The 15,029-nt window shown below is 43.0% G+C and overlaps 1 protein-coding gene across 1 annotated transcript in view; it reads right to left on the bottom strand.

Annotated features, from left to right (window-relative positions):
- Positions 1–14,675, bottom strand: part of efhd1 (EF-hand domain family, member D1) — a 46,747-nt gene extending 32,072 nt beyond the window's left edge. The window contains exon 1 of the mRNA XM_061281001.1: positions 14,279–14,675. Within this exon, the coding sequence (XP_061136985.1) occupies positions 14,279–14,562 (284 nt within the window). The 5' untranslated portion in view covers positions 14,563–14,675. The remainder of the gene's footprint in view (positions 1–14,278) is intronic.
- Between the last annotated feature and the right edge of the window lie 354 nt (positions 14,676–15,029).

The raw sequence follows: 15,029 nt of genomic DNA, 5'->3' as shown, positions 1-15,029 counted from the left end.
TGAAATCTCTTCCTCTACATCACTAACCGAGTTCATAAGCAGTGATAAAGCTTCTTCAGCTGTAAATCATCTGGAGCTCATTTTTGGTGTATTTCTTCAAGAACAAGCATGGAAAAAATGACAAGGACAGGGAAAGTCCTTCTTCCACACACACCTGTTTCTGAATGTTTATTCAGAGGCAATCAAAATGAAGTACATCAAAGAGAGATGTTTATTTTGGATTTGAACAGCTACTTTGTGTCTGGGTCAAAATGACCCGCAACAAAATCTTTGTATACAAACACATCAAAGGGTCCAGATTTTACATAGCAGTTCATTACCCTAAAGGAGAAAAAGTCAACATTTCATGGAAAAAAAAAAGGAGAAAGGATAACCTGCACTTTGGTTAACACAAAAATTGAAATGGGTCAGATTGACCCTTAACATAACACAAGGGTCTACTCGCATCAGAAATGTTGAGACTTCTCATCTCCACACCGTTTGAAGTGTCAAGCGCTCAAAGTAGCAAAACAAAAACAAGGGTCAGTAAATTGTCACTGACCAGTTTTTTTTATATAAGCTTCCCACCCCACTACATTGTGAAGCAGGATTGAAACGTTTTACTGTTTTAAAGTCAAAGTCTGCTTTATTGTCAATCTCTTCACATGTTAAGACACACAAAGAAACCGAAATTACGTTTCCTCTATCCCACGGTGACGAGACATAGCACACGATAGACATACAAGTAAACGACACAAAATAAAACCAAGAAGGCAAACAATAAATAATAAGAGTGATGAATAAATAATAAATAAACAAATAACCCAATAAATAAGAGGAGAAAAACGGAGCAAATGGGCATACAGCAGACAGTAAGCATAGCGCAAAAGTACAGGACACTACGCAGAAAGGGGGACAGAGTTCAGGATCCTAACAACCTGGAGTATGAAGCTGTTGGTGAGTCTGGTGGTGCGGGAGCGCAGGCTCCTGTACCTCTTCCCAGAGGGCAGAAGATCGAACAAAGAGTGAGCGGGGTGACTCACATCACTCACAATCGCGGTCGCCTTGCGGGTGAGATGGGAGGTGTAAATGTCCTTCAAGGAGGGGAGTGAAGCACCAATAATCTTACCAGCCGTGTTCACTATGCGCTGCAGGGCTTTCAAGTAGTAGTCAGTGCAGCTGCCACCCCAAACAGCAATACAGCTGGAGAGGACGCTCTCAATGGTGCCACGGTAAAACGTAGTCATGACGGCCGGAGGAGCGCTCGCTCGCCTGAGTTTCCGCAGGTAGTACAGGCGGCGCTGGGCCTTCTTCGCCAATGATGCGGTGTTGGTGGACCAGGAGAGATCCTCACTGATCTGCATCTCCAGGAACCTGGCGCTGCTCACTCTCTCCACCACAGCACCGTCGATGGTCAGTGGCAGGTGTTGGGTGTGACCCTTCCGTAAGTCAACAACAATCTCCTTGGTCTTGTCGACGTTCAGCAGGAGGTTGTTGTGCCTGCACCACGTGGTCAGAAGGTCAACCTCCAACCTGTATTGAGTCTCGTCTCCCTTGGTGATGAGACCCACCAAAGTCGTGTCGTCAGCAAACTTCACAATGCGGCTGTCGCTGTAGGTTGCAGTGCAGTCATGTGTCAGTAGGATGAAGAGCAGCGGACTGAGCACGCAGCCTTGGGGGGCCCCCCTGTGCTCAGCGTGATGCTGGCGGAGATTTTGTCGCCAACACGTACCACCTGTGGCCTCTGACAAAAGAAGTCAAGTAGCCACTTGCAGAGGTAGGTACTGAGGCCCAGCTTGTCGAGTTTGCAGATGAGACGTTGTGGCACAATGGTGTTGAAGGCTGAACTGAAGTCCACAAACAGCAATCTCACATACGAGTCCCTTCTCTCCAGGTGGGTGAGGGCTGAGTGGAGGGCAGAGCAGATGGCATCCTCAGAGGACCGTTTGGCTCGGTACGCAAACTGGAAGGGGTCTATGGTGGGGCGGAGAACGGATCGGATGTGCTCCATGACAAGCCGCTCAAAGCACTTCATGATGGGCGTAAGCGCCACGGGGCGGTAGTCGTTGAAGCAGGACGGAGCAGGTTTCTTCGGCACAGGTACGATGGTGGCAGCCTTGAAACACGACGGAACAATGGCCTGCTGCAGGGAAATGTTAAAGATGTCCGTGAAGACACCCGTCAGCTCCCCAGCGCAGTCCTTCAGCGCTCGACCCGGGATGTTGTCAGGGCCCGCCGCCTTACGGATGTTGATAGCAAGCGCCCTCCTCACGCTGTCGGCAGAGAGGCACAGAGGCTGCTCATGTGAAGGGGGAGTGGCCTTCAGCGGGCAAGTGCTGTTCTGAGCGTCGAAGCGAGCAAAGAAGCGGTTAAGATCATTTAGCAGACGGACGTCGCCGTCACAGCTCTGCGGCGCGGCCTTGTAGTCCGTGATGGTCTGAATGCCCTGCCAAAGGCTCCATGCGTCCCTGCTGTCCTTGAAGTGGGCGGTAATTTTGCAAGAGAACGCCCTCTTCGCTTCTTTGATGCCCCGGGACAGGTCGGCCCTCGCAGTCCTCAAGTTGTTAAGATGCAACAACAGTGATCCTTTGTTTATCGTGGGGATGCATTCCAGAACCACCCGCAAAAAAACGAAGATCCGCGAAGTAGAAACAGTATATGTATTGCTTATGAATTTAAACACCACTGTATTAAAATTTCCAACACGTAGTGTTTTTTGTTGGCCACCCGAGGGCATGGGTGTATTTAATTAGTATGTTATATATATATATATATATATATATATATATATATATATATATATATATATATATATATATATATATATATATATATATATATATATATATATATATATATATATATATATATATATATATATATATATGGGTGTATGTACCGTAAATTTTGGACTATTAGCCACTACTCTATGCTCAAGTTTTGAACCCTGCGGCTTATCTATGGATCTTTTCGTGATGACTTGATCACTTTTATACACTCGTAAAAAGGCTGTGGACCGCTGTTGTGCGGCAACCGCTTTGCTAGGCAACCGCTTTGCTAGGCAACCGCCTTGCTAGGCAACCGCCTTGCTAGGCAACCGCCTTGCTAGGCAACCGCCTTGCTAGGCGGAGGGATACATATGTGACACGGTCACTGGGGATAAAAATGGTGTTGATCGCATGTCCGCCAGGCAAATAGTGCCATATAATTCACACAAAGAATAGACAGAACGAGATCAAGACCGACATTAATGAAGAAAGGAAGCTTTTATACACAAACCGTCGGGGGACAAAAGAAATGCATATGATGCCGCTTTTAAGTTGAAGGCAGTTTATGTTGATGACATTGTGTTGCGTCACTCTTTCTTTATTTCCCGGTCAAGTCTACTCTGGAGCTATACGTGTTGCTCACTAGTTTAATGTAACCTAGCGCTTCATGCATGATTAAAATTAGCATGAACAGACCATCATGGAAAATACTAGAAGAAATGGATAAAAGCGACAACGAAAGAGACTGACCAAGTGTGTGGCAAAGGATATCTGACGCTGTTCCAATCGGACACTAAGGAGGAAGACTCCGATGGTTTCAGTGCACAGGAGGAAGATGAAGACGACTCTTTTACTGGCTCTTTTTTACTTTTACTGGTATGTTTTTTTAACCAGCCCTGTAAGTGCTGTGCTACCGTGTTGCTGCTGTGTTACCGCGTGAGTGCTGTGTTATTTCCGTGTTCCTGCGATATTAGTGCCGCGTCACAGGTGGCGTTTAGAAAGACATGTTAAAGTATGTTATTAAAACTTTAAAAAGGCTTTCTGTGTACCGTCTTTCTTTGTAAATAAATCGCGTGCACATGCGGCTTATATAGTACGGTGCGGCTTATTCATGATAAAAACAAAAATGTTCGCGATTTTTTGCTGGTGCGGCTTATAGTCAGGTGCGGCTAATACTCCGGAAATAACGGTAATTAGTGTTCCACTGTACACGTAATTGCACACAGAAATACAACTCACGTGCATGTAAATGGTCAAAATAGTAGCAGACACAACTCAAATCGGGGCCAGGAAAAAGGGGGCATTAATATCATTAGTAACTACAGACTCTTCATGGAGCCAAAGAGGTTCCGTCACTTGGAATGACATGTCCATGAGACACAAAACCCCCTTTTTTTGGTTTCCTTCTCAGGGATGCCAAGGGCCTACAAAGCACACAGAGGGCCCACATTCCCATGCAATCTTCCACCAACAACCACACATCAGTGTCCTGTGACATCAAATGCCTATTACCAAAGGGTTTATTTAAGGAATATGCCTAATTACCTTGATAACAGTCTTGATGTTTTGTTTTGCTTTACTTTGCCATTGTTTTTATGACTGTATACTGTTGCCTAGAAGAGGCTGTCGTGAAACTCATTGTTTTCCTTTGTCCTTGCTCATTATAGATGGCTGAGCCTTTGGAACGATGACACTCTTTCTCAGCAAATGTATTTCACTGTTGCAAGCATCATCCAGTTCAGTTAATGTTTATGTTTTGCTAAAACTATACACAATCAGGTCCCAATTGAAGGAAAAAGCAAAAAAAAACATTTAGCAAGTACAAGGATTAATTCTAAATGCAAAAAGGAAAACAGACTCATCCATCCATTTTCCAGACCGCTTTTCTCCACAGGGGTCGCGGGCGTGCTGGAGCCTATCCTAGCAGTTATCGGGCAGCAGGCCACCCTGAACTGGTTGCCAGACAATCCCAGGGCACACGGAGAGGAACAACCATTCGCACCAATGGGCAATTTTGAGTGCTCAATCGGCCTACAATGCACGTATTTGGAATATAGGAGGAAACCGGAGTACCTGGAGACAACTCACGAAGGCACGGGGAGAACATGCAAACGCCACACAAGGAGGGCCTGAGGTGGAATCGAATCCGCAACTTCTGAAATGTGAGGCGGACGTGCTAACCAGTGCGCTTCACCGTGTCGCAGGAAACAGACTGTTGAGGAAAAAAAGGTCACTGGGTGGTGGCTGTCCCATGAGAATGTGTGCGTGTACCATTTCTGGGATCAGTGCAGCCAAATGTGTGACGCTAAATGCATTCAAGACAAGAGTAACTTAATTACCTTAAAGTTTTGAAACTAAATTGTATGCAGTGGGAAGACTATGCCTACTCTGTTACAACATGAAGAACTCCCTGGATGGTCTACATTCTTTAAATCATGTTTGAAATAAGGATTCATTCATTCATTATGAACGCAAGAGCAATTCAGTAGAAAACAAAACAATAAAACCAGTCTTCTGAAGAACAGTCATCATCATTTGACTAACCACCAGCGTAAAGCTTGAGGGCAAAGCAAATTAGCATCAGTACATTGGGGTTTAAACTCTGAATGTTTAATCCCCAGATCAAATGTTCATCTCACTAACCCCATTTCTAAAATAGCCTCAAAATATTGTGTAGATCAGGGGTGGCCAACCAGTCAGAGACTAAGAGCCACATTTTTTACTGTCATCGCAAAGAGACACATCATACACATGAACATCCCCCCACACACACACACACACTCACACGCACAAACGCGCACACACACACACACACACACACACACTTCTGCTCAGCCAAGTTTATTGTGTGACATTATCATGTCATGATAATGACAAATTGACTACTACAGTACTAAAACCACAGACCAAAGACCGCATTTTCAACAATGAACATTGTGTGCATTGTCTCACACAGACAAACTCTCAGTTCAACAAATTCCACAAACAAAAACATAAGTTTTTTCACTTACTATGTGTGGCGGGACAGACCATTCGTTTTAGTTTGTCGTTTTCAGGAGACAAGATTTCAATAATGTCACTGAGGCATCTTTTAACGAACTCCACTTCATTGCATGGCTTTTTAGCCCGTGCAATGTTCCAAGCCAGTTGAAACAATGCAAGTGTGACAGTCTGAGTGCTTCGTAATTTTTTTGAAAAACTTTACCTATTTTTCTGCCTGACTTTCCAAAGTGTCCAAACTTGTGCTTGCGAAATTCAGTCCCTTTTGCAAAGTCCTTATCGATATTGGCATGAATTGAGCTGAAGTGGCGCTGAACATTTGAAGCTTTTAAATGCGCTAATGACGTCCGACATATCAGGCCATTGCCATTCTGGCTTGCCATTGCGTTCAACAAAAAACAACTTTAACTCTGTTAAAAACGTCCTGTGTTCATCGTCATATATTCGTTTAGCTGTGCATTTTTTCCTTGCCATTTTGGCCGGGTTGGCCACCCCTGGCTTAGCGTCTTGTCAGCTTTTCTGGACCTAATGGGCCCCTGTAGTCACAGTCGCCATTCATTAAAAAGCCAGCAAAACCAATCGCTCTGCCCTGTGTTCATCGTCATATATTCGTTTAACTGTGCATTTTATCCTTGCCATTTTGAGAGCAAAATTGCCACTCCTCAAATGGGTTTGTCCCTCCTCCTTTCCGGGATTTCACCTCACGCGCATGCGTGTTTGACCAAAATACCATACCGAACTCAAGCGAAGCAAATACACACAAAAAATAAACACAAATGTTGATATGAACGTAAAAGAGCCGCATGGAACCAGCCAAAGAGCGGCATGCGGCTCGCGAGCCGCGGGTTAGCCACCCCTGGTGTAGATCAATGTGGTAATGCAAAGCATTTTGTTGAACCCCACACCTACATACACTATGTGTATCTGTTAGCTCAGGGGTCCGCAACCACAGTATTATTTATTTATACAAATGTATTATTTATTTATTTAAAGGCCGGTCCGCAAAAATATTTTTGATGCATAACCAGTCCGTGGCGCAAAAAAGGTTGGGAACCACTGTGTTAGGTAATTGTTTACACCACTCATGAAGTGTTCTAACAAACTGATCAATGTGGAGTTTTCTTGCTCATTTGCAACAATGTTTCATCACCATGGCTTAATTTAGAGGCAAAGGAATTTTCTCAGCACAAACAATAGCCTGTTTTATCAGACGAAGTATTATATTTTTTTATTGTACTGCCATGTGACGGTTCAAAGGTTACTGACATTATTTTAACTTTGAACAGCACTTTCAATTGAATGTTTCTATCACGATAGACCAGATTATTTAAAAAAAAGTGGAATCCAAAACATGCTCGGAATTATGGATTGATAAATACTCTTCCCATTGTCTATTGCTTACATTTTCATCAGGTGATTCATGTTGGTATGTGACTAGCGAAGCTTTCCAAAGCATACAACAGCACACCCAGTACAGTACTGTTCACTATTAATAATTAAACCGTACTGGCGAAGCATTACAGGTGTTTGCACATGTCAAAACACTGTCAACTTCTGTCACTCCTCTTTTACCCCTTTCCTACTCTTATGGTTGCAGAATGTACAAGAAGCAATGGTTTTAAATTCTATAGTAAACATTGAGGCTGGGCGATTCATAACTTTTCATTGACGTTATGTCTGAGGCTACGTTCGCAGTGCAGCTCAATTCAGATTTTTTTTTCCACGTATGCGACCTGCTTAAATACAATTAAAAAAAATTTCAAAATCCACAATCACATGTCATCAGAGATCTGATACGTATCCATGTTTTTGCAATGTGACAATTCACATGCAGAATTTAATGTTTACAATTGATCAGCCATGATAAAAAAACACAATAATAACGTGCGGAAATCGCACTTTTATTTATTAATCTGAAAAACGTGAAAAGCGTGGATGTGTGAATAATGTTCATATAAATCCCTCTATAGACATTCTATTAGTCACGTCAGTCGTGCAGCTCGCGACTCAACCACAATGGTACCCCCCCAAAAGATTTGGCACCTTTTTGGGAGGTTATTAGTTCAAACACCAACAGTGTTTGAACTATTTGCTGCACAAGACATTTTGAAATTCAGGGGCTGTCGATTGTTTAGAAAAAGGAAGCAAAATACGACCATTTCAAGCAGTCTGTCTATGTCAATAGAGCTCAAATATCCATAGACGAGCAGGTGATCGAGCAAGCGTCTGATACGAGAGCATTGTGTTCGTATGGAGCGTGTTTGAAGTGAACAGCAGAGAAGAAAGGAACAAGGCAAAGTGTTGTGAAATAAAATATTACCTGTAATACGCATTTTGTTATTTGCTGATTGAAACTGCTAATTAAACTGTGAATTGAAACTAATAGGTAGAGAACTGAACTCTCGCTCTTTATATAGCTGACGTGTCTTGCGCATCCGTTCTGTGCATGGCGGCCTCCGTATGATATCCTGGTCTGCAATGGAGATTAAAAAACAAACTATTTGACAATAACACACCATCAAGGATTGCACCATCGCATTAAACGATGTGTCGTCAATTATGAATTTTACTGACTAAGTGTGTTGGCAGGATGGCTGAATGTGATGCGTGATTGACAACAAACAAGAAAAAAGGTGTGATTTCAAGTTTGATTTCGAGGGAGATTTTCTTCAAAAATTGTTGTACCCATGCATAATGCGCACCCCAGATTTTAGGACAATAAATTCGTTAAATTTTGCGCATTATGCATGGAAAAACACGGTATTCTCAAAGCATCCCTGATCTTAAGCTCCCAAAAGGGTAAGGAAAATCTCCAAAAAACCCTACCAGGGGAAAAATGAAAAACCTTGGGAAGGGACCACAAATGGGAGGATCCCCCTTTCAGGATCAGCAGGCTGCAATGGATGCAAAGAGGGCACATAATAAAGAACTGCCGGAGGTGCCCTCGATTGTGAGAAATGTCTTTAAACGTGTATTAAATTTTCCTACTGACGTAGCAGTTCTAATATCCATTGGTAGGGCATTCCAGAGCTCTGGAGCCCGAATAGAAAATGCTCTAGATCCTGCAGACATTTTTTTGGCCCTCGGGTCACTAAAAGACTAGCGTTTTGCGAACGGAAGTTACGAGACGGAACGTAAGGAACAACTAGGTCGACGAGATATGAAGGCGCTAAGCCACGCAATGATTTATAGGTTAATAGAAGAACCTTGAAGTCACATCTTAAATGGACCGGGAGCCAATGGAAGTTGGCAAATATTGGGGTAATGTGATCAAATTTTCTTGTCCGTGAGAGCAGCCTTGTCGCAGCAGACCAGAGAATAATGTGTTACAGTAGTCCAGGCGCGACGTAATAAACATATGTATAATAGTTTCCGCATCACCGGTCGAGAGGATCGGACAAATCTTAGCAATATTACGAAGGTGAAAAAACGCAATTCAGGTTGTATTCTTAATGTGCTTTTGAAAGGAGAGCGTTTAGTCGTATATTCCCCCGAGATTAGTTACAGTAACGCTCTGAGTGATAGTAGTTATCTATAGCTATAGTGGTTTCCTTAAATAAGTGTTGTAATATAATACTAATATAACTAATATTATATTTACGTCTTATGTCCCCAAGCGGAATCATAAATATTAAATAGAATTGGTCCATGTAACATTATAGAGCTAAGAGGACGCATTGCCATGGACCACTCGGTGCGTCTTGTCTGATAAATAGGAATAAAACTAGCCTAGGGCTGACCCTGAAATACCAACACAGCTTTTAGGATGCTCTAATAAAATATCAAAGTCTACAGTGTCGAAGGCAGCACTAAGATCGACTAATAACTTACCAATGAAGTGTTAGAATCCATAGCAATGAGGAGATCATTAGTCACTTTAGCAAGTGCTGTCTCGGTGGAATGATTAGCTCTAAAACCAGACTGAAAAGACTCATATCGATTATATAACGACATATCGATTCAAAGACAGTGGACTGAAGCTGGAGTCCAGGTATCAAAAGCCAGTGTTCACAGACGTGTCCGGGAAATGGGCTACAATAGCCGTATTCCCATGGTCAAGCCACTTCTGAACTCAAGACAACGGAAGAAGCGTCTGACTTGGGCTATGGAAAAGCACTGGACAGTTGCAGAGTGGTCTAAAGTCCTCTTTTCAGACGAAAGCAAGTTTTGTATTTCATTTGGAAGTCAAGGCGCCAGAATCTGGAGAAAGGCTGGAGAGAAGCAAAATCCAAGTTGCTTGAAATCCAGTGTGAAGTTCCCACAGTCAGCGATGGTTTGGGGAGCCATGTCACCTGCTGGCGTTGGTCCAATGTGTTTCTAGTCCAGGGTAAATGCAGCTGTGTACCAAGAGATTTTAGAGCAGTACATGCCGTTTGCTGAAAAGCTCTATGGAGATTATTTCATTTTCCAGCATGATCTGGCACCTGCCCACAGTGCCAGAACCACCAGTAAATGGTTTACTGACCATGGCATTGCTGTCATCGATAGGCCTGCCAATTTCCCTGACCTGAACCCCATAGAGAATTTGTGGAGTATTGTGAAGAAGAAGCTGAAAGACACCAGACCCAACAATGCAAAGGTTGCTATTGAAGCATTCTGGGCATCCATAACACCTCAGCAATGCCACAGGCTGATTGCCTTCATGCCACGCCGCATTGATGCAGTAATCCGTGCAAAAGGATTCCCAACCAAGTACTGAGTGCATCAATGGACATTTTCAAATGTTTGATTTTGTTTTGCTGTTATAAATCTTTTTTTTTTTTTTACTTGGTCTGAGGAAATAGTCAAATTTTTTGAGATAGGATTTTTGAGTTTTCTTAAGCTGTAAGCCATAATCAGCAATATTAAAATAATAAAAGGCTTGCAATATTTCAGTTGATTTGTAATGAATCCAGAATGTATGACATTTTTGTTTTTTTAATTATATTACAGAAAATAAAGAACTTTATCACAATATTCTAATTTTCTGAAACAGTCCTGTAGATGCAGAAAACACATTTTTAGGATGCTAGGGGTAATCTTTCTGAGAGTGCAAAAAACTGCGACGTGATCACGTGAAAAATCATGGCAAGTCAGTTGTGAAAAATTTACTGCCTTCAAGTGCAGTGTCAACTTTTCACCAAAAGAGGATGCTAAAACCCTGAAGAAAAAAAAAACCATGTACATGGTTTAGATAAGTACACTGTAGATCAGTGGCTCTTAACCTTGTTGGAGGTACCTAACCCCACCAGTTTCGTATGCGCATTCCCAGAGCCCCTCTTTGGTGAAAAATAAAATAATATTTTTCAAATAGAAGACATCAATGTTTTTACTGGTGCACAAAATGAACTATTAATGAACATCCCCTTGTTCAACAAAACCAACACAATGCATGAACTCAAAACAAATTACATACCTGCAAATCACCATGACTTCTGCTGTTGCCTTTGCGAGACCAGTTCAGATATGCGTCATCACGAATTTACACAATAAATCAGGTGTTCGGTCCCAGGGCTCGAAACTAACGATTGCCCGATTGCCCGGGGCAAGTAGCGATGGCAGACGGGCAAGTAGAATTTTTTCCTCACTTGCCCTGCCATAATACCATGTTTTCAAGCTGTAAAAAGACGATTTTGTGCATAATTTCTCGCAACTTCTGCCGCTTCTGGTCCGACATTTTGTTTTCTAGGGAGCGGTTAGTTTCTCGTGTAAGTCTGCAATACATTGATAACGGCAAAGCGCTTCGTAATTAAATGCATGCTCGCTCACCCGTCCCTGGCTCTTCTGCGCCTGCGCACCAGCAGAGCTTGTTTCCGGTTGGCGGATACGAAGGCATATGAAGGCAAAACTTATAGTGTTGTCTTTTTTATTGCAAAAATGTGTCGGGCAAGTAAAAATCCACTCCAAAAAAATTTGGGCAAGTAAAATTTTGTTTCGGGCAAGTAAAATTTTCTCCAACTTGCCCGAGGGCAACTTGGGCAAAAAATAAGCTTCGAGCCCTGGGTCCTCTTCAGACGAGGCTCTGCCGAATCCCTGAGACTGACTCACCGAACCCCTAGGCCAGGGGTGGGCAAACTACGGCCCGCGGGCCACATCCGGCCCACGGGACCGTTTAATCCGGCCCGCCAACCCTGAACAAATTGTATTATTAAACTTTTTTTTTTTTGGTCATTTTGCCTGCAATGACTGCGTTTTCCCAGTAGATGGCGAAGCGCTCGCCTGCGCATTTACTACCGGAAGCCGTGTCAGAAAGCTCGGTGCACACTCACAAGTGCGTGTACGTAGTAGTACGGACTTGGCGCACTCTCGCTCTATTCGTATCAGTCCCGAATTTAGAGCGTGGGCTTTGACGACCGCATTCTTATAATTCGCGCGCTGAGCTTTCAGATGCAGTTTTGCGCTAAAGCCACCCACAAACCTTCCCCTGGAATCCTTCCATTAAAATGAGTGGCCCGAAAAAAAGAAGTGAGTGCCGAATGTTAAAAAAGAGTGGCCAATTTGGCTCGACGTACGCGACGTGACGTTCAGCCACATCAACATCAACCCGTCACAGATCAAGGTAAACGGACCAACACCTCGGATCTCGCCTAAGAATTGCCACAACAAATTTTACTCCAGACTATGACGCACTAGCAAAAAAGGGAGACCAACAACACTGTTCCCACTGAAAATAAACGGGAGGCTCTCAAGTTTATTGTAAAAAAATGCATTTTGAATATGATTTGTACACATAGCAGGGATTGAAACTAGCGACCATTCTCATTTTCAAACAATGCAGGATGCTCAAGGACATTGATGCACCACCTATTTGCGACTAATCTTAACCTGTAAAGTTCTTAAGGCTTACTTTAAGGAGGTGTTTCCCGTTTCCTCACCTCTGTTACCAGGTGTTTGCGAGTTAAAACTCTGCTCTGATTTTCAGATACCCCTCACCGTGTTGCTGTTTTGATTACTTTATTTGGATGTATGCTTTCACCGATTCTTCAAGATGATATATTTGGTCAGAATGTTTGCCGTTTGATGTGATCTCATAAGATAAACATTTTTCATTAATCTGACCTGCAGGCACTGAAGTGATGGAAATTGTTATTCATAATAACAGTGTCGTATTTTATGAGAATCACTGATAGCAGTTTTTTAGTGAATTATTATTTTTCTAATGCTGTTAATAAATGCATTTGTTCTCAAAAAAATTGTTTGGAATATCCATGCTTTACTACCTACTAAAGGCCAAGATCTTTTATGCAATGACCTTTACAGGTCGCTTATATGACTTCACACAACGCCTACGTCCATCTGCTCCTGGTCCGGCCCTCCGGTCCAAATTTAGAACCCAGTTCGGCCCGCGATTCAAAAAGTTTGCCCACCCCTGCCCTAGGCGCAGGGGTGCCAAACTCCTTTCTTCGGGGGCCGAATCCTTACATGTTTTCCAAGTTTCCCTTGTTAAACACACCTGATTCAAATGACCAGTTCGTCCTCACTTTCAGCAGGAGCCTGATTAATTGAATCAGGTGTGTTTAACGAGGGAAACTTGGAAAACATATAGGGATTCGGCCCCCGAGGAAAGGATCCTGACACCCCTGCTAGGGTTTGATCGAACCCAGGTAAGAACAACTGCTGGAGACTTATATGCCCTATAAAATGTCTGCGTGAATGGCCTAGAAATGCCTTGATGCAAAAAAAAGCGTCAACTTGGTCGACTTTTTTTTTTTCATCCAGCTGTAAGAGCTCTTAACTTAGTTGTCTGTTTATCTGTTTGTGTGAAACAGTTGTCTTTTAAAATATGTCATTTCTTCATTTTAATAACACAATTTGACATTCAAATGTCTGTCTATGTTAAAAACATAAAAACGCGTATCCACAACCACAATACACAGTGAACCAAGACCAAACCACAAGTATGAGCCATTCATGTGATCAAGTTTTTTTTTAAAATAATTATTCACTTGTCTTCTTAGGGAAATATACTTCCGCTTTAGAAGTTAACCATTTAGAGTAAAAATGGGAAATGACAGACATGTTGGGTGTCTAAATGTCAAATGCTTTGTTTCAACTGATTCCCATCTCCAAACTGTAATTTTCCTGGTCAACCCCCTACTGTATACCCAGAGTGTGACGTAATAGCCTCGTTAATTTGATGACTTGGTATTTTTTTTGTTATGTATTTCTTTTTTTCTTTTTCCAGATGGCACTTTTACTTTGCCCCCCAACTAAATTGTACCACAAAAGAAAAAAGACGGTATCAGTGGAATAGTCTGTTAACTGCGACACAATTGGCCAAACCATATAGTACATACTGGAAGGGAAGGCTTCATGTTGTCTACACGTGCGTATAGGCCTGCTTCTAGCAATTGAAGAATTAATCAACTTGATCAAAACAACCAAGTATTTTCAACTGGAAGCTGCGCGTCAGCATCTCCATCATAATCCCATCACGAGCTTCCACGGCTCATTCGTTTCAATCCACACGACACGGCGACACTTCGGCGTGTTCGTGGACAAATGTCTACTATAGGACTATAGGCCAGTACTTAAATCAGTCTCCTTCTTACCGTTTAAACATCACCTCCATCTCCTTAATCTGCTTTCGGGAGAACTCCTTGAATTCCGTGTAGGGGTTGAAGACGCGGCTAGCCCGGGGGGGAGCGTTGCCCTCGTTAATGTCCAGCCGTCGGTTTAGTTTAGCAGACAGCTCGGACGAGGTGTCGCCACAAGCTGCCTCGGTCTCCTGCTGTTTGTCCGTGACGATGGTCTCCTCCGGCTCCGGCCTCTGCTCGGGCTCCTCCGACGCGGCCAGTCGTGTCTGTAGCTTCTTTGCGAGCTCTTCTGACGCCATACTGTTTCGGGGACGTTGCTCACAGGGACTGACTAGATTGTCCAACCTCGAACGACTGTGGAGCTCGGGATCCGCTTGTAGTGCTACTGTCAAACTACGTGTCTCCCGCCTGCATGACGCAAGCAGCTTCCGTTTATAAGCTTCAAAATAAAGTTCAGACAGCAAAACTGCATGAGCGGAAATTGGGACGAAGTATTTGGTGATCGGGTTTAGGCTCCTCCGCTCATTATCAGATTTAAAAGATTTAAAAACACCCGCGATCATACTGCCTTCAGAAAGTTTAGGGCACTTTGATTTTATTCAAAATGGTTGTTTTTTTGGCTGTAAAATGTTCCACTTGGACAAGCAGAATGCACAAACTGATATTAATTGTTGTGCAAACTTCCAGTTAAATGCTGTATTTATATTAGAAGCATACTAAACTGTTACTGTTATCCATCCATCCTCCATCCCATCGCAGGACACAC

The sequence above is a fragment of the Syngnathus typhle genome, linkage group LG6 (genome assembly GCF_033458585.1).
Source record: "Syngnathus typhle isolate RoL2023-S1 ecotype Sweden linkage group LG6, RoL_Styp_1.0, whole genome shotgun sequence".
Lineage (NCBI taxonomy): Eukaryota > Metazoa > Chordata > Actinopteri > Syngnathiformes > Syngnathidae > Syngnathus > Syngnathus typhle.
The sequence above is the reverse complement of the archived record's forward strand: the minus strand, read 5'-3'. Positions and strand labels throughout refer to the sequence as shown.